Raw genomic sequence first — 26083 nt, 5'->3', positions numbered from 1 at the left:
CCTCAATCCTATAGAACATTTTGTGGGCAGAACTGAAAACGCGCGTGCGAGCAAGGAGGCCTACAAACCTGACTCAGTTACACCAGCTCTGTCAGGAGGAATGGGCCAAAATTCACCCAACTTATTGTGGGAAGCTTGTGGAAGGCTACCTGAAACAATTGACCCAAGTTAAACAATTTAAAGTCAATGCTACCAAGTACAAATTGAGTGTATGTACACTTCTGACCCACTGGGAATGTGATGAAAGAAATAAAAGCTGAAAGAAATCATTCTCTCTACTATTATTCTGACATTTCACATTCTTAAAATAAAGTGGTGATCCTATCTGACCTAAGACCGGGAATTTTTACTAGGATTAAATGTCAGGAATTGTGAAAAACTGAGTTTAAATGTATTTGGCTAAGGTGTATGTAAACTTCCGACTTCGTGTGTGTGTGTGTGTGTCGATATATTGTCCAAAATAATATGTAACTAACTATTAATTTATTCCCTCATCACTACTCTCATCCCCGTTGTACTCTCTCAATCTTTCTCTGTAATTATCGCTTACTGAAGAGTGCGGGATAGCTCTGAGCACCAATCGATGACGAGGCATCTGTGTGAGGAGAAAGGACTGCCAGTTTGTGTGTGTTTGTTCCTCCTCGGATATAATTAATTGAGATGTCTCCCACAGACTTTAGTAAGAGTAATTATGATGAATGGGAGGGTACTAGACTAGAGGAAGGTTAATGACAAAGAATACGATGACTTGTCATTCACCACATTTTCAATTTCATCATTCCATTTCAATTGAAAGAATGATTTATTAACTAACTAAAAGATGTTTAAATAATTAATCCTACAACAAAGCAATTCACAAACCGCAATGACAGCAGAGACACTCTGGCCAGCGCTGCCACAGACCCCAATGACTACTTAGACAGAACTTCTATCGTCACCCTGTCAGCAGAAATCAGACTGATTTGACACAATGGAAATAAACCGTCAGGCTTTGTGTTAATCCTCCATAATTGTTACGTTTATGTTAATGTCGTCTCCAGCTGGAGCGTTTCTTTATATATATATATTTGAATTATCATATTAATTCAATCAATCAGTCCATGGGAGCCGTGGGGATGTGACTGGAGCAGTTAGAATTGGGAAACGCCCAGTGTGTGTGTGTGTGTGTGTGTGAGAGAGAGAGTGCTGTGTGAGGTTTGAGGAAGGGCCGGGAGGTGATGGGAAGAGCAGTGTTTTAAGTGCTGCTGTGTCTATGCTGTATAAGGCCTGGCTGGCTTTCATTTGGACTGGTGCCCTGTGCCCCCCCACAGCAGACAGTAACCCCACTACAGCCCTCTCAATGAGACACTCCGTACTGGACGGTGACGCCTGGCCGCTGTCTGATATGTAGACATAGATCACCACCACCACTGGCTTCCCAGACAGTGGTCAGTAAAGCTATAGAGTTCGCTGCCACAATTCAAGGCGAGGGCTTAGCAATGTTAACGTAAGCCTTTTTTAAAAGATTTAATCAGGAGGACTTGCCCTATCCACCCCGGTAAACTGTTTCCTAGTTTAACAATGTCTGTGTGTGTGTGTTGTCAGTTTCATATCCACTGAAATTCAGAAACTGTCTGTAATTAAAAACAACCAAATGAGGTTGTTCTCTTCTATATCTCTGTCTCAGTACAGTCCTGCCTTGAGGCTGGGGCTGCGGCTAGGGGTCGTCTGGCTTGTGAGGAGGGGAGGTCTGGGGGACTGTCTGGTAGTTATACAGAAACAGCTTTGTCCTATAGGAGAGGATATCAGAGGAGAGCTGCTCTTCTCAACACTGGCTCCTCTGTTGTCCCGCTCGTGGTTGCACTACGGTTCGCACTGCCATCCTACCTGCTGTCAGGGGACTACCTACCTTTTTTAGGTCCCCACATCATTTGGAACCTGGTTAGGTTCCTTTAGTGTGACTTGGGGGTGGTGGTGGTGGGGGGGGGTTCTCAGCTGACGCGCTCCAAAGTCGGTATCTCCGGTCTTCGAGGGGCCGTTGGTGTCGCGCGTTAGCCCTCTATTTCAATACAGTAAAATGCCAACACAAGTCGGCGTCATTCACAAGTTACTTCAATGCCGTAAGGACTTTCCTGGCCCATCGCAGGCCTCTTCTGTTCCATTCTACTCCCAACATTACTTAACCACCCACCTCATCTAATGTATGTCCCCATAGTGTTTTTACAGCCTCCCCTCAACCCCTCCTCCATTTGGTAGGTTTGAGTTGGCGGCAATATTCCCAGGCAGGGGACTTTTAATACAATCTGAATGGAGGTGGTTGTTTTTAAAGGATGCAGAGCGCTTTGGGGTCGTTACAGTGTGGGCTTATTTTATTGGAACCCGTGGTATGTACACTGAGCTTCTGTGGGGAAGGCGAAAGCTGGGGGGGGTGTAGGCGGGTGGAGGGGTGTGTGTGTGTGTGTGTGTGTGTGTGTGTGTGTGTGTGTTTGTATTGAAGGGGGTCTCTGAAGCTGGTGGGTTATGTACCCAGGGAGGTCCGCTGTGTGTGTGTGTGTGTGTGTGTGTGTGTGTGTGTTTGTGTATTGAAGGGGGTCTCTGAAGCTGGTGGGTTATGTACCCAGGGAGGTCCGCTGGTGTGTGTGTGTGTGTGTGTGTTGAAGGGGGTCTCTGAAGCTGGTGGGTTATGTACCCAGGGAGGTCCGCTTGTGTGTGTGTGTGTGTGTGTGTGTGTGTGTGTGTGTGTTGAAGGGGGTCTCTGAAGCTGGTGGGTTATGTACCCAGGGAGGTCCGCTGTGTGTGTTTAAAGGAAACCAGGGCTGTCAGTCTGTATTTGGCGTAAATGCATGGTGATGGGCAGAACATAGCTTCCTTGTGGTTTCGGGGTTAAACACTACGTTTGGTCCTCACTAAGAGGCCAGAGGCAAATCAGGCCACTCAGACACACGCACAAACACACACACACTTTTTGAGGGGATCCGCTTGACCTTCAGCCCTGTGTCACCTACAGTGAGTTAGTTAGTGGTTGTTAGTTAGCCAACGTGAGTTTGACCGCGCGATGAACAGTGTGTGGTTGACGTGATCTAGGAGGCCCCTGTCCAGACTGACCATTAAAGAGGACCAGAGCGTGTGTGTGTGTGTGTGTGTGTGTGTGTGTGTGTGGGCAATTCCACAGTAATGGAATTATGCTTTGACTCTGTTTTTTCACTTTAAAATATATGCTAAACAAAAAATCCATAGATTTCACAGTTGATGCGCATGGACTACGTCTAACAATTTCCACAAAATGTACAGAAACAAATTCAGCGGATTAACTTTGTAGGTGCGAACGCCATGCGAGCAGATACCCATAGACTTCTAGTCATTTGCACTAACGCTAGTTAGCGTTGGCCGGCGACACTACCTAGAACTTCCTTCATACTGGACACAGAGACCTGAAAATGGTTTCCACTAGTTCATCTGGCTCTGGGGAAGGGAGTATCCCTTTAAAATATGTCTGCAGAAAGAATGGGGTGTCAGCTATGACATGGCGCCGTGAGTTTTATAAAAATCTCTTTTTGGTTATTCAAGCACAGTAAGTGAAGTGGATTTACACCCGGTCACGGAATTACGTCATGGGTCCCTGGTCCGTACTACACAGAAATGCATCATTATGTATGTGAAGGTCATTCTCCTCATGTTTCACAAGTTTGGACAGCGCAGCAGAGCACAGAAGAGTATAGTGCAGTACAGCAGAGTAGAGTTCTGTGCGGAAGTGTATGTTACAGTACAATATACTGTCCTCTTTTTCTTTGATTTCACCTTTATTTAACCAGGTAGGCTAGTTGAGAACAAGTTCTCATTTACAACTGCGACCTGGACAAGATAAAGCGTAGCAGTTCGACACATACAACAACACAGAGTTACACATGGAATAAACAAAACATACAGTCAATAATACAGTAGAACAAAAGAAAACAAAAAATCTATATACAGTGAGTGCAAATGAGGTAAGTTAAGGCAATAAATAGGCCATGGTGGCGAAGTAATTACAATATAGCAATTAAACACTGGAATGGTAGATGTGCAGAAGATGAATGTGCAAGTAGAGATACTGGGGTGCAAAGGAGCAAGATAAATAAATACAGTATGGGGAGGAGGTAGGTAGATAGATGGGCTGTTTACAGATGGGCTATGTACAGGTGCAGTGATCTGTGAGCTGCTCTGACAGCTGGTGCTTAAAGCTAGTGAGGGAGATATGAGTCTCCAGCTTCAGAGATTTTTGCAGTTCGTTCCAGTCATTGGCAGCAGAGAACTGGAAGGAAAGGCGACCAAAGGAGGAATTGGCTTTTGGGGGTGACCAGTGAGATATACCGGCTGGAGTGCGTGCTATGAGTGGGTGCTGCTATGGTGACCAGTGAGCTGAGATAAGGCGGGGCTTTACATAGCAGAGACTTGTAGATAACCTGTAGCCAGTGGGTTTGGCGACGAGTATGAAGCGAGGGACAACCAACGAGAGCGTACAGGTTGCAGTGGTTGGTAGTGTATGGGGCTTTGGTGACAAAACGGATGGCACTGTGGACAACTACAAATACCTAGGTGTCTGGTTAGACTGTAAACTCTCCTTCCAGGCTCACATTAAGCATCTCCAATCCAAAATTAAATCTGGAATCGGCTTCCTATATAGCAACAAAGCTTTTATTGTGTTTTGATGTATTTCTGATACCGTTTAAGACTTTTTCTGGTAGATGTTTTTTTTTTTTAACATGGAAAATGGTTGAAAAATCTAACTATGCCCAAAATATAGACTCTGAGCTTTCATTTGACACCCAAATTGATATGCTCCTATGAACTTTGTGCTCATGGGTCCTTTTAGATGGAAATGCCCTGGTGTGGTAATGGACTTGTTGAAGGGTCAACAGCCTCCGTCTACACACACACACACACACACACACACACACACACACACACACACACACAGACATGGACACAGAGAGAGAGAGAGAGAGAGAGAGAGAGAGTTTATTTGATTGAGTGGCCGGCCTCGCTCTCAAGCGCTACACACACACACCAAATGAAGTGTAGATGTGTTTGTGCACAAGTGAATTGCATTGTTACCTTGTGCTATATATTGTCAGTGCCCCGCCACTCTAAAACAAGTGCTAAAACCACAGCTGCCATTTTATCTCCTGTGTCTGGGACTGAAAGCAGCAGAGTAGTGCTGGTAGAGTGGGGTTCATATAATGTCTGCTGTGCAGACTCCAGGACATGTTATTTGTCATTGAGAACTTTAGCAGGGCCTACAATGCACTCTAGGCATATGGTTTATTACTCTGCCAACCTCAAACAACCCTCTCTCTCTCTCTCTCTCTGTCTGTCTGTCTGTCTTGCTACATTCTCTGTTCCAATAGTCACCATTCCCTATTTTCATTGGCCAGCCATGGGGAGCAATGACCTTTGCCACCCACTGTTATTGGTCTGTCCTCAGTTATGTTTGGGGTGTGTGTGCTTGGGTGTAGGGTGACCCGAGCTGCATTCAGAATGAGTGGCCTGATATGATTTTTGCCATTTTGTGATATGGGATTACGTTTTGGAATGCATTCAAAATGGCACCCTGTCCCCTACATAATGCACTACTTTTGTCACGCTTCAGTTCAGATCCACCCACATATTGTGCTTGAACATAATGTTCCATATTATTCATGTTAAGGATGTGCATCTGTCCCTTTCAAGGCGATTGGATACATATCTAGATACACGGGCTCCGATACAATACAGGAACGATACATTTCAGTTTGAAACAATTCGGTGCGATTCTGTTTGATTAGAGGAGCGAATCGATGCGTTTCCTTCTGATGCGACACGGTTCGATACACAAACATTTGTTCATTTTCTTTTCTAAATGTAAAATCTTGTGAGCTGGGCGTCTCTGAGCTGGATCTATCTAAGCTGACTTGTCTTTGTGTGCGTGCAAAGGATGTGTGTCTATGGTGTATGTGGGTGCCTGAGCTGAGCCATAAGGGAGACTGGGCATCTACCACCCCGCTATGAGATTCGTGGGGGGTGCAGGCAATGCATGCTTTGTGATCTGAAATCACCAGATTTATATAATATTATATATATATATATTTTTTTTACATTTGTACTTTCCTCCGACTCCGAGCTTCAAAATGGAAACACGGGGAAGTATTGCTGCTTTTTACGTTTATAATCCCCTTCAGGAGAAAAGGGTGTTCAAACATTTTGCTGTGATTTTCACACTTGCTCAACATTAATCCTTGGTAAACATATATATTTAGAAAAGGAATACTTTCACCAAATTACCATAAATGATTCTTTGAACATTATATCACCAAGTTATCCCTTTAGGTGAACCATTTACAGTATTAAATGGTCTATTGTTGTAAAATAAAGGTAACCTTTCACGTTGAACAGCTTCAGTGCTGTTCTTTGTTTACACCCGTTTAGCATCGTTCACATCCTCTAATGCCTTAGACCCACCCATCTCTTAAAGCATTCACATTGAAATACATGCGACTGTGGCTATGTGCTAAAGCAGTGAGGTAGTGCTTAAAAAAAAAAAAGTGCTAAAGATAGTAGCCTACAATTAGAAAAAACATAAAACACAAAGGCTTAAGTAAAAACAATATCTAGACCCTATATAATTTGAGTAACTTTGGTTCAGGTTATGATATGGACAAAGGAATCTAGCCTGAGAGCATATTTCTGTTCTGCCCTTTGGAGCAGGACATGCAATGTCGATGGCCTTTTCATTGCAGAAGTCCTGATCTTCTCAAAATGATATGTTTGCCGGGTTGTGTCCAGTCTGGGGGATGCTTTCACATCTCTGGGAGGAAGGTGTCAACAATGCACAGCAGCTGAAACCTGGTTCCATCTGAGTGAAAGCGCCTTGGCCACAACACCAGCCTCCAGACAATTAAAGCTGCAAAGGAGGAAAGCAGACAACAAAGCCTTGCATACTAGCAATAACATTATCCATAATTTCCGGACTATTAAGCGCACCTGAATATAAGCCGCACCCACTGAATTTAAAAAAATATATTATTTTGAACATAAATAAGCCGCACATACATTTACATTTTTAGTCATTTAGCAGACGCTCTTATCCAGAGCGACTTACAGTAGTGAATGCATACATTTCATACATTTTTTTTCTGTGCTGGCCCCCCGTGGGAATCGAACCCACAACCCAGGCGTTGCAAACACCATGCTCTACCAACTGAGCTACAGTTGCTATAAGCCGCAGGTGCCTACCGGTACATTGAAACAAATGAACTTTACACAGGCTTTAACGAAACACGGCTTGTAACAAAAATAAATAGGCTTTAACGAAACACGGCTTGTAACAAAAAATAAAAAATTAGCAGTAAGCTTTAGTTGTCTTTTTGCACTGAGTCAATTCCTCACGCTGCTGTTTCCAACGTCTTATCATCGATTCATTAAGACCAAGCTCCCGTGCAGCAGCTCTATTTCCTTTTCCAACAGCCAGATCAATCGCCTTCCACTTGAAAGCTGCATCATATGCATTTCTCCGTGTCTTTGCCATGATGAGGGTGACAAAATGACTACCGTAATCAGAATGATGGGAAGTTTGAGAGCGCTCGATTTAATCTAAACAGTAAACAAAAAAGTTGTTTGACCTTAACTCGTTCGGCAATTTCATTGGTCTAATGAAAGCTTCATGCCGCCAAAAAAACTGAGCACGTTTTTTTAATTGAAAGCGGTAAAAATCCATAAATTAGCCACGTCATTGTTTAAGCCACGAGGTTCAAAGCGTGGGAAAAAAGTTGCGGCTTATAGTCCGGAATTTACAGTAATTGACCTGCAAGTTCAACCAATATGCTCAGTGTTGCTTGTTCATCATAGGTCACCTGGTACTGGTGGCGGAGAGCAGGTTAATGCCGCAACGAGCCATCTGTAAACAATGGCTCGTTGCCGGACGAAGCAAGCTATAACGGTATCTGTATGCAACTGTCTAGCTAGCTATATAGCGAACAATAGCTAGCAATCAAAATGACACAGTTGAGACGATAACGTATGTACATGTAGCTCTCTTGGCATTTTACCTGTAGACAATCCCAGGCGTTTGGATTACTTCCAAAATAATTCTTCCCACTCGGCTTCCACTGGTCTAGACTGCTTTAGCCACAGGAGACATAGCTGTGTCGATACCAGCAGCTGTGTTCAGGACAACGCTGGTATTGAAAGCTGTAGCTACACTTTGTCGTCCATGATGAACATATGAGTAAATCCAATGGGTCTTTCAAATATCCATGGTAGCAGAGAGCAGGATGTGTCATTTGACAGAGAAGCCTTGAGTGACAGAATAGACTCTTTCTCGTGGATGTCCCAACCCCCTCATTATCTCATGGCTAGGCAGGATTCTGTCTTTTCTCTGTGTCTAAACAGCTTCGTGATTTCACATTTTATTTATATTTACAGGTTACATACAAGTTTGTTATTAAGGCACATGAAAGTTCACATGTTCCAGAAGACTTTTCTGCAAAAAAACGCATTTTGATAAACACTTTTTTTTTACATTCAAATGCCTCTCCTGTGAAGTAGTGATGTGCGTCATACGCCCAGCTTTCTGTAACGGGTCACAAATAGCCACATGTCATCAAAGATCCACAACCATATTTTACAGTAGGTATTTGTATTTATTGAGGATCCCCCTTCCTGGGGTACAGCAACATTTAGGCAGTTATATACAATTAAAAATATTACATGACATTACATTTCACAACACAATAAGTGTGTGCCCTCAGGCCACTACTCTACTACCACATATCTACAATACAAAATCCATGTGTACGTGTATGTAAAGTGCGTGTCTTATCATGTGTGTGTGTGTCTGTGCCTGTGTGTCTCTTCACAGTCCCCGCTGTTCCATAAGGTGTATTTTTATCTGTTTTTTTTATCTGATTCTACTGCTTGCATCAGTTACCTGATGTGGAATCAAGTTCCATGTTGCCATGGATCTATGTAGTACTGTCCGAGCTGTGTGCTAGTAGCTTAAACAGACAGCTCGGTGCATTCAGCATGTCAATACTTCTGACAAAAACAAGGAGTGATGAAATCAATCTCTCCTCTACTTTGAGCCATGAGTGATTGACATGCATATCATTGTTAACTCTCTGTGTACATTTAAGGGCCAGACGTGCTGCCCTGTTCTGAGCCAATTGTAATTTACCTAAGTCCCTCTTTGTGGCACCTGACCACACGACTGAACAGTAGTCCAGGTGTGACAAAACTAGGGCCTGTAGGACCTGCCTTGTTGATAATGTTAAGGCAGAGCAGTGCATTATTATGGACAGACTTCTCCCCATCTTAGCTAATGTTGCATCAACATGTTTTGACCATAACGGTTTACAGTCCAGGGTTACTCCAAGCAGTTTAGTCATCTCAATTTGCTCAATTTCCACATTCATTACAAGATTCAGTTGAGCTTTAGGGATTAGTGAATGATTTGTCCCAAATACAATGCGTTTCGTTTTTGAAATATTTAGGACTCTTATTTCTTGCCACCCATTCAGAAATTAACTGCAGCTCTTTGAGTGTTGCAGTAATGTCACTCGCTGTAGTCGCTGACGTGTATAGTGTTGAGTCATCCGCATACATAGACACAATGGCTTTACTCAAAGCCAGTGGCATGTCATAAGTAAAGATTGAAAAAAGTAAGGGGCCTAGACAGCTGCCCTGGGGAATTCCTGATTCTACCTGGATTATATTGGAGAGGCTTCCATTAAAGAACACCCTCTGTGTTCTGTTAGACAAGTAACTCTTTATCCACAATATAGCAGGGGGTGTAAAGCCATAACACAAGTTTTTCCAGCAACAGACTATGATCGATAATGTCAAAAGCTGCACTGAAGTAAAAAAAAAAAAACAGCTCCCACATTCTTTTTATCATCAATTTTTCTCTGCCAATCATCAGTCGTATGTGTAAGTGCTGTGCCTGTTGAATGCCCTTCCCTATAAGTGTGCTGAAAGTCTGTTGTCAATTTGTTTACTGTAAAATAGCATTGTATCTGGTCAAACACCATTTTTTCAAAAGTTTACTAAGGGTTGGTAACAGGCTGATTGGTCGGCTATTTGAGCCAGTAAAGGGGTCTTTACTATTTTTGGGTAGCGGAATGACTTTTGCTTCCCTCCATGCCTGAGGGCACACACTTTCTTGCTGGTTTAAATTGAAAATATGGCAAAGGGGATTGGGAATTTCGTCCATTATTATCCTCAGTAATTTTCTATCCAAGTTGTCAGACCCAGGTGGCTTGTCATTGTTGATAGACAACAATACGTTTTTCACCTCTTCCACACTCACTTTACGGAATAAAAAAATTACAATGCTTGTCTTTCATAATTTTGTTAATTATTATTGCTGGCATTTGGTCGGCTTTTGTTGCTGGCATGCTGTGCCTAAGTTTGCTATTCTTGCCAATTAACAAAATCATTAAAGTAGGTGGCAATATCAGTGGGTTTTTGTGATGGATGAGCCATCTGATTCACTGATGGAGTGGAGTTTGCTTTTTTGCCCAAAATGTCATTTAAGGTGTTCCGAAGCTTTTTACTATCATTCTTTATATAATTTATTTGTTTCATAGTATAGTTTTTTTCTTCTTTTTATTCACTTTAGTCACATGATTTCTCAATTTGCAGTGCTTTTGCCATTCCTTTTTGCCTCATCCCTCTCAACCATACAATTGTTCAATTCCTGTCTGTTGCAGATTTTCATTCTCCCAAGTCGTCCTATAATAATGTGGAGTTATCTTCTGCATATGCATCTTTTTCGACGCAAAACTCACCACTGGTGTGCATGGCAAAAGAGCTCGATTTTCATGTCTTCTGACCATTAGTACCGTTTACAATCCAAGTGCTAATGACGTTGCGCAAACCCCCAGGAATTTCCATTTGTTGGATGACATGAAAATAGAGTTCTTCGGCCACACAAAACAGTGTGCGTTCGTCTCTTTTCTTGTATGTTCTTTGTGGTTTTCTTTAGCTTGTGTTTGTACTCGTACTGTATGTAAAGCACATACTTGTCTAAATACTGTTAGCCCCTTCCCAAGCCCTGGTATTCCATTACAGTAGAGGACCATTTTGACAAGTAGCCTCATACTTGTACCTATAAGGGACAAAAACACATGACAGACAGGGAATACCAGAGATGCAGTACTTCACATGGAAAACACTTCCCCCCCATCCCATCCCCATGGGGTTCTGAGCTTTCTATCCTTGTGGACCAGACCCCAACTTTTATATGTAACGAATAGATACAATTTGAGTGTATATCACATCAATCACAGGAGGTTGGTGGCAACTTAATTGGGGAAGACGGGCTCGTGGTAATGGCTGGAGCGGAATGAGTGGAACAAATACATCAAACGCGTGGTTTCCATGTGTTCGATGCCGTTCCAGCCATTATTATGAGTCACGTTGGTAGAGTTTAAACACCTGGTCGATATAAATATCATGGTATAATTGTCTTTAGGTCAGCTGTTTTTTAGTTATGACATTTGTGTTTTTTTTATGTAATTGTACTGTATGTGTGTCTATAGTTTTGTTCAATGTTGCGTTAGTGTATGTAAGTTGTTTTGTCTGAAACTTTGTCCCCCCCCCCCTGCTGCTGCCGGACCAGTTCTCTTGAAAATAGATTTTATCTCAATGAGGAAAAACCTGTATAAATAAAGGTTAAATAAAAAGTTAATACATAGAGCCGTCCTCCTCTCAGCCGCCTCCACTGACGTCGGTGCTATACCATAGCCTTATTTATGCATTGACATTTTGGGATTCCCCTTTTGGCACAAGTCTTCTTACAGCCTAAATGAGCACATTCTATTCAATTTACCCATTAGTCACCTGAGTATTCGCTTTGCGATTTAGTTTTGACCGAGAGAGCAGTCATACCTGCTGGGTTGTTCTTGTTAGCCTAGCGCTGTTGGCATCTAGGACTGTAAATGCCATTGTAGCGGGACCGAATTAGCCACTCGCACGTTCCCTGCCTGCCTGGCCTGCTGCTCAGCTGGTTATATAAGAGTGGCTTGGTTTGTCCCTAGCGGTGGAAGCTCAACACCAGCTAACGGCTAATGTAAATGTAATGTCACTGACTGTTCCTCTGCCGTCACGTCACCCTGAGGCAAGGCACACACATTTCAGTAGGATAGACTCTTAAGCAAACATGCTGTGACAGAGAGAGCGAGCGGGAGGGAGGGAGGGAGGAACTTGGAGGCATAGAGAGAGACTGAGAAATGGGGAATGTTGTGAAGAAGGGATGGGGTGACATGGGTGGAAATGGAGAGAGCTGGAGACGGAGGGATGGAGAGTGTAGCTAAAAACCCGGCTATTCCGAAGGGCAATACCATTTAGAATGGCTCCACTGTGCTGCAGCTGTATACTGTAGTAGAATATGACACACAGATAGAAAGTGGTTAGACTGGCCAGTCACTTTGAAGCTTCAAACAGCGTTCAAAATGGCTTTTCTCGAAGGCTTTCTGCAGGTGCAGTTGGTATGCCCTACTATAGGTTTGATGGGTTTTTTTAAGTGCCGTTGTAGATCCAAGGAGGATTTGCTCAGACATGATGTGTAGCTGTGTTAGTCGAAAGACTTGATCCAATCCGACGCTGCTGTTGCAGACACATTCCAATTGAGCAACACTTAAAACATGAACAGATTCTGCTTGTCTACCCATGTGTGAAAATTTCTGTTAAATCAGCCTTATATTCTCCTCTGATTCCATTTACAGACCCCTGAGTCACTCCTCAAACAAATCTCCCTTTCCTGTTCTCTCTCTCGCTCTTTCTCTCCGTCGTTCTCTCTCCTGCTCTCTTTTCTCTCTCTCTCTCTCTCTCTCTCTCTCTCTCTCTCTCTCTCTCTCTCTCTCTCTCTCTCTCTCTCTCTCTCTCTCTCTCTCTCTCTCTCTCTCTGTCAGGCATGTGCTGGTAAATGCTCATGTGTTTATTGATCCCTCCAGCAAAGTGAAATCCCTCATGACTGCCTTGCTTGGCCAGTGTTCGCTCGCTCGCTCTCTCTCTCCTCTTGCTCTCTCTCGCTCTCTCTCGTCTCAGAAGGCAGATCTGTTTCTGTTACAGTAAGCAACCCACCATACTGGAAATGGGAAGAGATAATCATTTGATTCGTGCTGTATGTGTGTTCGTGTGCGCGCCCGTCTGTTTCTGTGTCCGTTTCTCTCTCTTAACTAGATCATTACGTTATTCCCATACTGTTTAGTGGATGACCCGTCTCTCTCTTGTTAGTAGAGCACGGACTGTGATGGGCACATGCACCCCCTCCATCCACCTTCCCTCTCTTTGCCCAACTAATCATCAGCCTTGCTGTACATTTGAATCCATCTCCTATGATCCTTCAGGAAGCCCAGGTCTTTTCATATGGATATTTATCTCCCACAAGGCATTGCAGCACAGTGAAGGGTACGCTCCACCCCACCGAGAAGAAAAGGAGTAGAGAGACGATCAGGATGAGTCACTCTTCTCTTTCTCTCTCCCTTTCATGAGGGAGGGATGGCCTCACCGTGAAATACAGAACATATGGTAAACAGATCTCTAGTATTGTTTGTGTTACACGGGTTAAAAAGGAAAAGACTGGTATGAGAAGTGCATGTATGGTTGAAAGACCTTTTCATTGAAGCCACTTGTTTGGTGGTACTTTTTGACAGTTCAGAGGAGTAGGTTTAGGTGTTGTTGTTTTTTGTTGACGCGTCATGACTTATGGTGGTTGATGTGCGGTGGGGTTCATCGTAGCGCCTGGGTGGGTGTGACAGAAGGGAGAGAGATCTGGGGGACCCCCAGGACCCATACTGCCCCAGGGGGACCCCCTACCCCCACCCCCTGGACACGCGCACACACACACACACACACACACACACACACCCGCTGGCCAGTATTCCAGTAAAGCCTCCAATATCCCAAAGCGCTCCGTATCTCTAGAGAACATAAATGTAGATAGCCTATCACGGCAAAGCTTTATCCTCAGTCATAATATATTCAGTTTGTTGTCACTAAGCTGACCTAGAAATTCAAATGAGGTGTTTTAGTGAATGAGAACAGGGCAGGCGTGCCAGTCGTGTGTGTGTGCATGTGAATATCAAAGGCAGGATCCTTCGATGTGCAGCTTTGAGGCAGAACTCTTGCATACAGACATGCTTTTTTGTTAATGGTCCAGAAGCGTTTTCCCCCCCCCTGGTTCTTGCAAAGAACAAGCTAGTGTGTGTGTGTGTGTGTGAGAGGAGAGGCAAGGGAGAAGGTCCTGTGGAAGTCTTTAAATACCACAAAGAGCTCGCTGTGTCTAATTTAAACGGTCCTACACACACCCACACACAGTCGACAAAAGCCTCTCTCACGGCTGACCTTTCGACCTTGGCCCCTGCCGCATATGATTCCAACCGGCCATTATTCCGGGGTCCTTGACGACAGAAACTCCCAATCCCAGGGTTGTCCTGCTCTCTGCCTGCTAAAAAATATATTTATTTTTTTACCCCCCCCCCCCGGCCCCACCATCACACAAACCCACCCTAATAGCCATGTAACTAGTCTACTAATTACCCTCAGCTTAACTCATCCTATCTCACAACAGGCGAGCAATAGCGTCAGTGTGTTTAGCCAGGGGTTGGAGGTGTATGGGGCCGTGGTTGGACTATGGTGGGCGATGTTGATCTGGAGCCCCTGTGGCTGAAATCAGGAACATGTGGAGCAGTCGACGTATTGACCTAGCTATCATTGCAGGGGGGGGTTGCACATAGAAATGTAACATGTAGAGATGGTGATGCGATTCTTTATTGCTACGTAACAGACGTCTCTGTTCTACACAATGCATTTCTATCTGCCTCTTGGGAGTTTTATCTGGGAGATTAGCAGAGCACCAGACAATAGCTGAGTATCAATATTTGTAAGGGCCTTCCTTACCTTTCAAAGTGAAATCCTTTTTCTATGAGGAATTGTAGAGGAAAAGATAACATGTACATTTATTAAGTCCTTCTAGATTTAGGTAGCCTTTCCCCTCTGCACATGTATATACATGTTTTTTCCCCCGTAGCTGTTAGGGATATTGATTTATGCATGAAGGCCAGATTGACACTGCCTCTAATGTAAAATTCAGATCGGCATGAATACACAATTAATGGGGCTTTGAATAAAATATGATCCTTTTTCTCCTGACCAGCTTTGAGTGCTCTTTTTTTCTCTCTTTCACTCAAACTTTATTTTATTACACCCGCTTCCTTCCGCTGCCACTCTCTTGCTCTCTCGCTGCCACTCTCTGTCTTGCTCTCACTCATCCTACGTCTTCTTTCTCCCCTCTCCCCCCTCTCTTCCCCCTCTCCCTCCCTCTCTTCCCCCTCTCCCTCCCTCTCTCCCGCCCTTCCTCCCTCTCTCCCGCCCTTCCTCCCTCTCTCGCCCTCTCTTCCCCTCTCCCTCCCTCCCTTCCTCTACCTTCCCCCCTCTCTCTCCCTCCCTTCCCCTCTCTCCTCCTCTCTCTCTCACCCCTCCCTCTCTCTCCCTCCTCTCCTCCTCCTGACGGTGCTGTTTCTCTGGCTGCGTTCCCTGAACCCTCTCACCTAGCTATGCATGCCTGTAAAGGTCGATGCTAATAATACTGACTGGGGCCTTAGTATACACACAGCACTGGCAGTAAATATACTCTGATGTTACTGCAGTCTTACTGGTAAATAAAACACTTTGAATATTGAAATACTCTGTTAGTAGTAGGACTACATGGATACACTCCGAAATAGACTGCCTATACTGTTAATACTTTCAGTACAGTACTGTGCCATACATACATACATACATACATACATACATACATACAGTTGTCAGAAGTTTACATACACTTAGGTTGGAGTCATTAAAACTCGTTTTTCAACCACTCCACAAATTTCTTGTTAACAAACTACAGTTTTGGCAAGTCGGTTAGGACATCTACTTTGTGCATGACACAAGTAATTTTTCCAACAATTGTTGACAGACAGATTATTTCACTTATAATTCACTGTATCACAATTCCAGTGGGTCAGAAGTTTACATACACTAAGTTGACTGTGCCTTTAAACAGCTTGGAAATATCCAGAAAATTATGTCATGGCTTTAGAAGCTTCTGATAGGCTAATTGACATAATTTGAGGTGTACCTGTGGATGTATTTCAAGGCCTACCTTCAAACTCAGTGCTTCTTTGCTTGACATCATGGGAAAATCAAAAGAAATCAGCCAAGACCTCAGAAAATAAATTGTAGACCTCCAAGTCTGGTTCATCCTTGGGAGCAATTTCCAAATGCCTGAAGGTATCACGTTCATCTGTACAAACAATAGTACCCAAGTATAAACACCATGGGACCACGCAGTCGTCATACCGCTCAGGAAGAAGACGCGTTCTGTCTCCTAGAGATGAACGTACTTGGTGCGAAAAGTGCAAATCAATCCCAGAACAACAGCAAAGGACCTTGTGAAGATGCTGCAGGAAACAGGTACAAAAGTATATATATCCACAGTAGAACGAGTCCTATATCGACATAACCTGAAAGCCACTCAGCAAGGAAGAAGCCACTGCTCCAAAACCGCCATAAAAAAGCCAGACTACGGTTTGCAACTGCAAATGGGGACAGAGATCGTACTTTTTGGAGAAATGTCCTCTGCTCTGGTCTGATGAAACAAAAATAGAACTGTTTGGCCATAATGACCATTGTTATGTTTGGAGGAAAAGGGAGACTTGCAAGCTGAAGAACACCATCCCAACCATGAAGCACGAGGGTGGCAGCATCATGTTGTGGGGGTGCTTTGCTGCAGGGGGGACTGGTTCACTTCACAAAATATATGGCATCATGAGGGAGGAAAATTATATGGATATATTGAAGCAACATTTCAAGACATCAGTCAGGAAGTTAAAGCTTGGTCGCAAATGGGTCTGAACCACTGGGAATGTGATGAAAGAAATAAAAGCTGAAATAAATAATTCTCTACTATTATTCTGACATTTCACATTCTTAAAATAAAGTGGTGATCCTAACTGACCTAAGACAGGGAATGTTAACTAGGATTAAATGTCAGGAATTGTGAAAAATCTGAGTTTAAATGTATTTGGCTAAGGTGCATGTAAACTTCTGACTTCTACATACATACATACATACATACATACATACATGCATACATACATGCATGCATACATACATACATACATAATGGGGAGTGTTAAACATCTGGCTCTGCTAGGAAATACCACAGGCGTGCAGGTATATCCACCCGCAGTCAAAACAACTGACCTTGGACATAATAAAAAACACCTTATCCTTAAGCACACCAGGGAGCAAAACTATTGTCCCCCTGTACAACTTTCCATCAATAAATCTCCCCCGACTGTCAATTCCACTCTAATAATATTTTTTCCTACGCATATTGTTTCCCGGTGTACTATGTAAGTACAGTATCGGGGAGGTATTTAAGTATCCTTTCTAAATGACACTACAGCCATGATAACAGCACATTTGTCTTCAGCATTTGTCAAAGGACCTCCAGTAGAGAGTATCAATAGGACCAATGAGGCCTTGAGGGGCTCGGAGACTGAAGGCTGATGAGCTCTCTGAGGATCTAACCGGTCGCTCCACCATCCCTCTCGTCACGCTATACTGGTCCTCTCACGGCACCATAGAGGCGTATTAGTGTAACACCCCCTGACCTCTTCCTGCTCACCAGGAAATAGATAGCTTTCCATTTCCTGCAGGACTTATTAGAGCGCAGCGCTCTTATTCCAGATTCACACTATAGGGCCGACCCTATGGTGTAGTGTGACTCGGTCTTGTTTTGTGCTCTGTCCGCATCCAAGTGTTCCAACCTGCGTGTATATAAAGCTGTGGACCTTGCCCTGTTCCTTAAAGTATACTTATTAACTACTTATTAACCACAGAAAGCATTTATTAAGCACTTATGAATCATTAATTAACAGTAGAAAGGGTCTGCCACTGGTGAGGTTATCTGCAGGTCATGCGACGCTTACTAGCCTGTGCTGGTCTGGCCACCCTGAGGTAGCCATTTCCTCTCACCCCCCCAGATGGCATCTGTAACCAGCGTTCATCTCAGATGCCACTGGCTGTTTATTTGTTGAGGTAAACATCATTTCCCGCTTGTTAGTTACTTAACGTGCCCTAGAGTTTCCCTAAGAGCACTGTATTGAGTAGAGCGTAATGGCATCAAAACACGGAGTATCGTAGAGTAGAATGCCCATGTATTTACCTGCTAACAACTGGCCACATTTATCCTCTTTATACAAACCAGATGAGTAGTCAGAGTAGGGCTGGACGGTATACCATATTTTACGAAAAACCGGTATTGATGCACTTCACTTTTTATAAGGGTTTTTGAATGTTTTGGTGTGTTACATGTGATACGCCGCGTGTAAAGTCAATTTTTATAGTTTACTTGAGTCATCTCTCTCCAATGCCGCTACCCACAAAGACCTAGCCCTAGTTCCTCGACCATGAGATACTTGCGTTCAGTCTCTGCGTGGTTAATGTAGCACATGCAACACTGTTGATGACAACGATGGCGTTGTCACTTTTGCTTCTTAATAGAAGTCCACTAGCATTTTATAATTACGCTATTAGTTTGTTTCTTACGTCTGAAAGCCACTAGTTGGTCTTAGTGAATTGGGTCTAAATCTTGTTAGACGCTAATTCTAATCGCTAATGCTAATCGCAAGCTAGCTAATAATTGTACTGAGTCAGAGCGAACATAACTAGCCACATAGCCTGATAATACCAGTGATGGTGTAGATCTGCACCTGCATGTTTTTTGTTTGACAGTACATTCTAAATCAAAGGCATACGCGAAGCAAGAATATGTTAGCTACATGAAGTAGCGAAGAGAGAACATTCAATGTATATAAAGATTATAGGGTCCCCTAGGAACACTTGTTACAACACTTTGGTTTCTACTCTGTCACAATAACTCCCTGGCATTTTCATTTGTTGTCATGTCAAACACTGTATTCAAAGTACCCAATATTATATTCTAACTATAGAATTAGAATACTCATTATATTTCCATGATTCCAACAGTTCATCCAAGTGTTTTGCTCTAAATCACAAGTCAAATCGCAATTGCAAGGTTTGGTTCAAAATAAAGCCTAGATTGTTTGCCCATATCGTGCAGCCCTACGTGGGAATGATCTCAATGAGTGCAGGGAAATGCAGATGTTTATGAAAATGCTGAAACAAGTTTTTTAGATAATTTGTCCATATCGCCCAGCCCTAAGTCAGAGTCTCCTAATAACCCCATGTTGAGACAGTCTAAACTAGAGGTCGACCGATTAATCGGAATAGCCGATTAATTAGGGCCGATTTCACGTTTTCATAACAATTGTAATCGGTATTTTTGGACACCGATTTGCCGTTTTAAATTTCTATATAGATAGATAGATATATAGATATATAGATATATAGAAATTTAAACGGCAAATCCGTCGTTGCACCAATGTACCTAACCATAAACATCAATACCTTTCTTTAAAATCAATACACAAGTATATATTTTTAAACCTGCATATTTAGTTAATATTGCCTGCTAACATGAATTTCTTATAACTAGGAAAATTGTGTCACTTCTCTAGCGTTCCGTGCAAGCAGTCAGGGAATATGCAGCAGTTTGGGCCGCCTGGCTCATTACGAACTGTGTGAAGTCCATTTATTCCTAACAAAGGCTGTAATTAATTATGACATAACATTGAAGGTTGTACAGTGTAACAGCAATATTTAGACTTATGGATGCCATCCGTTAGATAAAATACGAAACGGTTCCGTATTTCACTGAAAGAATAAACGTTTTGTTTTCGAAATAATAGTTTCCGGATTTGACCATTTTAATGTTTGGTCATATGTTTGGCTCGTATTTCTGTGTGTTTATTATATTATAATTAAGTCTATGATTTGATAGAGCAGTCTGACTGAGCGATGGTAGGCACCAGCAGGCTCGTAAGCATTCATTCAAACAGCACTTTTATGCGTTTGCCAGCTGCTCTTCGCAGTGCTTCAAGCATTGTGCTGTTCATGACTTCAAGCCTATCAACTCCCAAGATTATGCTGGTGTAACCGATGTGAAATGGCTAGCTAGTTAGCGGGGTGCGAGCTAATAGCGTTTCAAACGTCACTCGCTCTGAGACTTGGAGTAGTTGTTCCCCTTGCTCTGCATGGGTAACGCTGCTTCGAGGGTGGCTGTTGTTGATGTGTTCCTGGTTCGAGCCCAGGTAGGAGCGAGGAGAGGGACGGAAGCTATACTGTTACACTGGCAATACTAAAGTGCCTATAAGAACATCCAATAGTCAAAGGTATATGAAATACAAATGGTATAGAGAGAAATAGTCCTATAATTCCTATAATAACTACAACCTAAAACTTCTTACCTGGGAATATTGAAGACTCATGTTAAAAGGAACCACCAGCTTTCATATGTTCTCATGTTCTGAGCAAGGAACTTAAACGTTAGCTTTCTTACATGGCACATATTGCACTTTTACTTTCTGCTCCAACACTTTGTTTTTGCATTATTTAAACCAAATTGAATATGTTTCATTATTTATTTGAGGCTAAATTGATTTTATTGATGTATTATATTAAGTTAAAAATAAGTGTTCATTCAGTATTGTTTTAATTGTCATTATTACAAATAAATGCTTTTTTTGGTCCTCCAATAATTGGTGTCGCCGTTGAAAAATCATAATTGGTCGACCTCTAGTCTAAACGTCTGTGTGTGTGCGTGAGTGGAGCGTGTGTGTGAGTGAGGCGGGGGCTGTGTATGGTAGATCCCCTGTAATTAGGGATGAGATTTGTGAAAGCCCAGTGGAGAAGACCAGATGTCTGTGACCTCACTGCACCCTCCACATCTATACTGATTTACACATTAGGGAAAAGATCAGATATGCAAAAGATTTGAATCGGGATGCCTTTGTAAATGCAGCCTCATACACACACATATCTTCAATGTCCCACACCCAACTCTCTCTCGCTTGCTCTCTCTCCCCTCTTTCTTTCTTATCCCTCTCTCATCCATACTCTCTCTCTCTCACTCTCTCCATTTCTGTGGTATGTTCACAGTTAACGGTCAGAGTAATGGGAGATACCTTTGAATGTTTGGGGATCGCCATCAATCTCTGCCCTGCTCCTACCCTGTGTGTGTGTGTGCTCGTGCGCGCATGTGTAGCAAGTCTATGCAGTAGTTTGTTTATGTGTGTTCAAAGTATTCCTATTTAATGCGCGTGTGCGTTCTGTGGATTTCATCTCCTTCTTTGGCGAAGCATCGGCCACAAGAACACAGTAGCTAGCCACCCCCCAGGAACACATTCTGTGTCTGTTCTCTCACCTCTTTGTGTGTCTCTCTCTCTCTCTCTGTTTCTCACTCCCCTTCTGCTTGATTTCAAGACCAACTGTCATAAATGATTCCTTTTTCCTTGTGCACACACAACTCAATGCCCTGAACATTGAACACTGTGAATGTAGCGCTGTAACATTGTAGAGAGAGCTTCATGTTCAGCCCTAGCCTAGGGGAGATCCCGTTTTCCTCTGAACAGTGAAGGAATGTAGGGTTTCGGCTTCTCTCCAGGAATGTACAGTAGTGATTCGTCCTTAAAACTGTCCGCGTTTTACCATTTTCGTTGCTTAACCAGGGGTTTGGTTTGAAGTGGTTTACGGTCTGTGATCCTTTGGTCACTGGCTCGTGAGCTCAACGATCGCGTGGTCAGTTATTACGTGGTCAATGGTGAACACAGTTGCCCGAAGGCCTAGATGATAATAATGGCTACAGTAGCTTTAGCGTAGCTGCATTGGCTAACTGACACTTACTCATAGCAGTGCCCCAAATTCACCCACCGGTGCTCTTAAGTCTAATTAAGACTCTTGCCTGATACCAAATCATGCCGGCGCAATAAAAAGTACTTAATAACTGGGGGAAAGATTCCCAGGCACCTGTCTGCCCATCGTCTCATCTATCTGCCCGTCTGTGTTACAACCACCCAGGATATTACTAACAGATGAAACACACCATTTCCCCTGCCTCTCATCTCCCCATGTAATCTAACAGACATCATGGCTCCCGTAGCACTGAGTGGTTGGACAGGAGAGTGGAGCTTAGGAATTGTCCCACGCCAGAGAGGGCACAGTGGGCACAGCATGACCGTCTGGACTTGCCTTTCCCACGACCCGCGGGGCTGGACTGAGCTAAGGCTGGCCAGAGTGCAAGTGAAGGGGCTGAGCCGAGACTGGGTCCCATCAATAACATGTATATGGGTCTAGGGTAGGGGGTGGACAGTTCTTAACTTGTAGAGACCCTGCGTGTGCAGGCAATTAGTAACACTTAGGACCACAGACATGCTAATCAATCAACTCGTGTAGTAATCGTCAAACGTGTACCTAGCTAATGCCCTTCGGGCTTTTAAGAACCAATTGGTTGTACAAATCAAATGGTCATAGACGGAGGAATCACAGAATTCCATCAATCTGGCTCTGTGTATCTCGCTCTCCCTGTCTCTCTCTCTCGCTCTGTGTGTGTGTGTGTGTGTGTGTGTGTGTGTGTGTGTGTGTATGAACATCATTCTTGGTCAGTGACGTACTCAACGTAACCCTCTCTCTCGATCTCTCCGTAGGCGCGGCGGAAGGAGGTGTTCCTCCAGGAGCGCTACGGCCACTTCAGTCTGACCGACCCCTTCCTGGCCCTGCAGAGGGACTTTGACTGTGTCCCCGGGGGGGACAAGGAGCGCCGGCCGGTGGGCTCCAGCCCCATCGCAGTCCTGGAGGCTGTCATGGCCCACTGCAGGAAGATGCAGGAGAGGATGTCCACTGAGCTGGAAGCTGCCGAGAGCAGGCAAAAGAGGGTAGGGTATGGGAGGCTATGTGTAGACAATACTATACTATGATAACCGTGTGTGTGTGACGCATTTGAAGTTGCTTTGCCATATTTGGTTAATGTCAAGTGTGTGAATGTGTGTGTTAGCGTGTCAGAGAGCAAGTGTGTGTATCTGCTGTACCTCTTACTCTGTCCCTGGACTATGTAGGACTGTCTGTCTGATTTAACTCCACCATGGCCAGATGTGTTCTGTCTCTGTCCTGTTTCGCCCTCCTCTCTGTGTGCTATTCCAGCAGAGGTAGTGGGTGAGGGGTGGAGTGGGTTGAGCGTAAGGGCGTGTGTATGGGAGGTTGGCAGGGTGAGTGTGAAGGGGCAGTGTATACTTTTCGATGGTTAGAGAGAATGTTGGTGTGTGTGGAATGGGGCTTGCCTGGGAGGAAGACAGGGTGTGGATGTGAGAGAACTGCTTTCCTTGTCCTACTCCTGAACCCTTCCACCAGTCACAGAGCCAGCAGAGACCGAGATTCTCTCCAACCGGGCTTGTGTGGCTGCGGAGACACCTCTGTTAGCCAGCACTGTGCTGTGTGCTCCAGATAAGCAGTGAGACACACAGCCAGCCAGCCAGCCAGCCAGGCCAAGACTGGATAGCAGCCAGGGGATGATGTGGAGAGAATGGAAGAAGGGGGAAGGTAGAGGAAGAGAGAGGTGATTTGAGGAGTATTTAGAGGATCCTGTTCCGTACTAGCTAATTCCGTTGCAAAACGTTTTGCTACGGTGCGCCCTACTCAACATGACCCTGCTGTTTGTGTTTAGCCACTGAGACACAATGAAACCTGCAGCCGCTCCATTTTGACTCAATGTCACTACAGCAGCACAGCATAGAGTCTAAAACATTACAAGCTCTTGGCTCATTTTCCCAATACCCCCCTCCTGGAATAAACCACCTCCCCCAACCTTCTGCCTTCGTCATGGTGACAGGCCACACGATTGTCTGGATGAAGCTAGCCGTTTCATCTGCCACAAACCAGAACATGACAACAACGAGAACGCCAAACAAATCGTTATCGCTGGTCTGTGAATAATAACACTGTAACATAAACAAAAAAAATGAGAAACAACTTTTTATCCTATACTATGTTCACGCCGACCCCATACAAAGTCATGTTTCTCTGAGTAAGCTTCTTGAAATATGAATGGGTTTTAAAGCCAGCTGAAAGGCCCGGTGCCATTGATCCGTATGTAACACTCCGCTCACCTGCCTGGCAGAGGGTAAGGCTGTGTGTGTGTACTGGCATAATGCATTATGAATGAGTCACTAGGAACAGGTCCAATACATGAGGTGGCATGTCTTGCCAGTGAGGTGTACACATCGAGTGGACAATACAAGTAAATCAAATGGTCCTTTAGGGATAATATAGACTCTACTCTAGCAAGACCCGACTCCTAAATGGGAGAAATGAGTGTTTCCTCGTGGCAACAGATCTCACCGAACTACAGATGGTACAGTTGGAAGTGCTTCATTTCAGTAGGATGTCATTCTGTTGCTATTCAGCTTCATGCCGTAGGAGCTATTCAGCTTCATAGGAGTGACGTAACAGGGACTCAGTCGATCAGCCCGAGATGTGTGCTCGCTCCAGTGAGGATTACAAGGGGTCGTTTTTTTTGGGGGGGGTAGCAGGCAGGCATAGTGGATATCAGCCTCATTGTTTGCGCTCGTTAGAGCAGCGGGGCAGGCAATCGCTCGGAAAGCCCGGCTAAGCCTGTACCCTCGCTGCCAACGCACAGCTAACAATAGCAGCCACGCTCCAGATATAGTCGCCCGGGGTTGACAAGTCATCGAAATTCAATCAGATGTTTGAATTTCGTGTGAGCGCCATTCTTCCAATAACTGCTCCGTTGTGTGTGTGATATTTTGCATATTGACTGTTTGTGTAAATGAGGTCTTTTGCTTTCTGAATTATGATTAAATCAATATTCTAAAATGGAGGACTGTTATTGCTGAATTCAAATGGGTCTGTTTTGTATTCTGTGGTCTTTTAGGGAGAGACACGGAGAGCAGAAATGTTCCTCATTCTTGTTCAGTTTGTTGATCGCTACTATTCACCTTGTCCTTCGAACATACAATGTCAGCTTGCAATTATTGCCAAGTGGCGTTTCCTGAAAGTTTTGTAGCTCTTTGTAGCTCTAGATCATCTTAATTCCGTTGTAGGGGTTGTCGTGTTTTCAAGTCTTTTCAGACCAGGTTGGTTAAGGAAATAGTTTCAACAAACGCGAAGGAGCCTAGAGAGCACCTCCACAGTTCAGAAAGTGAGCATATTGATTTCAGTGTGTTGGCGAGCTGGGCTCTCGACTCTGGCCGTGATTTGAGGGAGGCGCTCTCGTGTGAGTAAGGAGGGAGCAAAGTTAATGTGTGTGAGACGCCGGGCCTACGTGGTTATATGTGACGTGCCGTAGATCATGTGGCGGCGTGAGTGTGACATGATGTACACCGAGCATACAAAACAACACCTACTCGTTCCGTGACAGACCGACCGGGTGAAAGCTATGATCCCTTTATTGAGGTCACTTGTTAAATCCACTTCAATCGGTGTAGATGAACGGGAGGAGACGGGTTAAAGAAGGACTTTTTAAGCCTTGAGACGATTGAGACATGGATTGCGTGTGTGCGCCGTTCAGAAGGGGAATGGGCGAGACAAAAGGTTTAAGTGCCTTTGAACGGTGTGTGGTAGTAGGTGCCAGGCGCACCGGTTTGTGTCAACAACTGCAACGCCGCTGGGTTTTTCACACTTAAGTTTCCTTTGTGTATCAAGAATGGTCCATCACCCAAAAGGACATCCAGCCAACTTGACACAACTGTGGGAAGCATTGGAGTCAACGTGGGCCAGCATCCCTGTGGAACGCTTTCCACACCTTGTAGAGTCCACGCCCTGACGAATGGAGACTGTTCTGAGGGCCAAGGGGGAGGGTGCAACTCAATAATAGGAAGGTGTTCCTCGTGTTTGCTATACTCCGTGTATGTTTTGCAAAGGATATACCAGATGAGGGTAGTAGATATGTGTGCTTGATATCTGTGATGTTTGGTGTAGGTGTGATCTGACCGCGTGTGTATGTTGTTACGCAATTGTGTGAGGGTGTGCAGATAACGTGTGTGTGATTTTTGAGTTTCCATGTTTGAGATCATTTGTACAGTTTGTGTTTGGGATAGCGGTGTGTTGTTCGGTCTGTGTGTCTGACAATACAGTGTGTGTGTGTGTGTGTGTGTGTGTTTTCTTT

At 44.1% G+C, this 26083-nt stretch overlaps 1 protein-coding gene across 3 annotated transcripts in view; it reads left to right on the top strand.

The window, feature by feature from the left end:
• Window positions 1-26083, top strand: part of cttnbp2 (cortactin binding protein 2) — a 72369-nt gene that overhangs the window by 19892 nt on the left and 26394 nt on the right. For all 3 annotated transcript variants that reach the window (XR_001321272.2, XR_006759662.1, XM_014147842.2), the window contains exon 3: window positions 22611-22838. Coding sequence is in view for 1 of the 3 variants with exons in the window: in XM_014147842.2 (XP_014003317.2) it covers window positions 22611-22838 (228 nt within the window). In the remaining 2 variants the exon portion in view is untranslated. The remainder of the gene's footprint in view (window positions 1-22610; window positions 22839-26083) is intronic.

This window comes from Salmo salar, chromosome ssa16 (assembly GCF_905237065.1).
Source record: "Salmo salar chromosome ssa16, Ssal_v3.1, whole genome shotgun sequence".
Classification (NCBI taxonomy): Eukaryota; Metazoa; Chordata; class Actinopteri; order Salmoniformes; family Salmonidae; genus Salmo; species Salmo salar.
The sequence above is the reverse complement of the archived record's forward strand: the minus strand, read 5'-3'. Positions and strand labels throughout refer to the sequence as shown.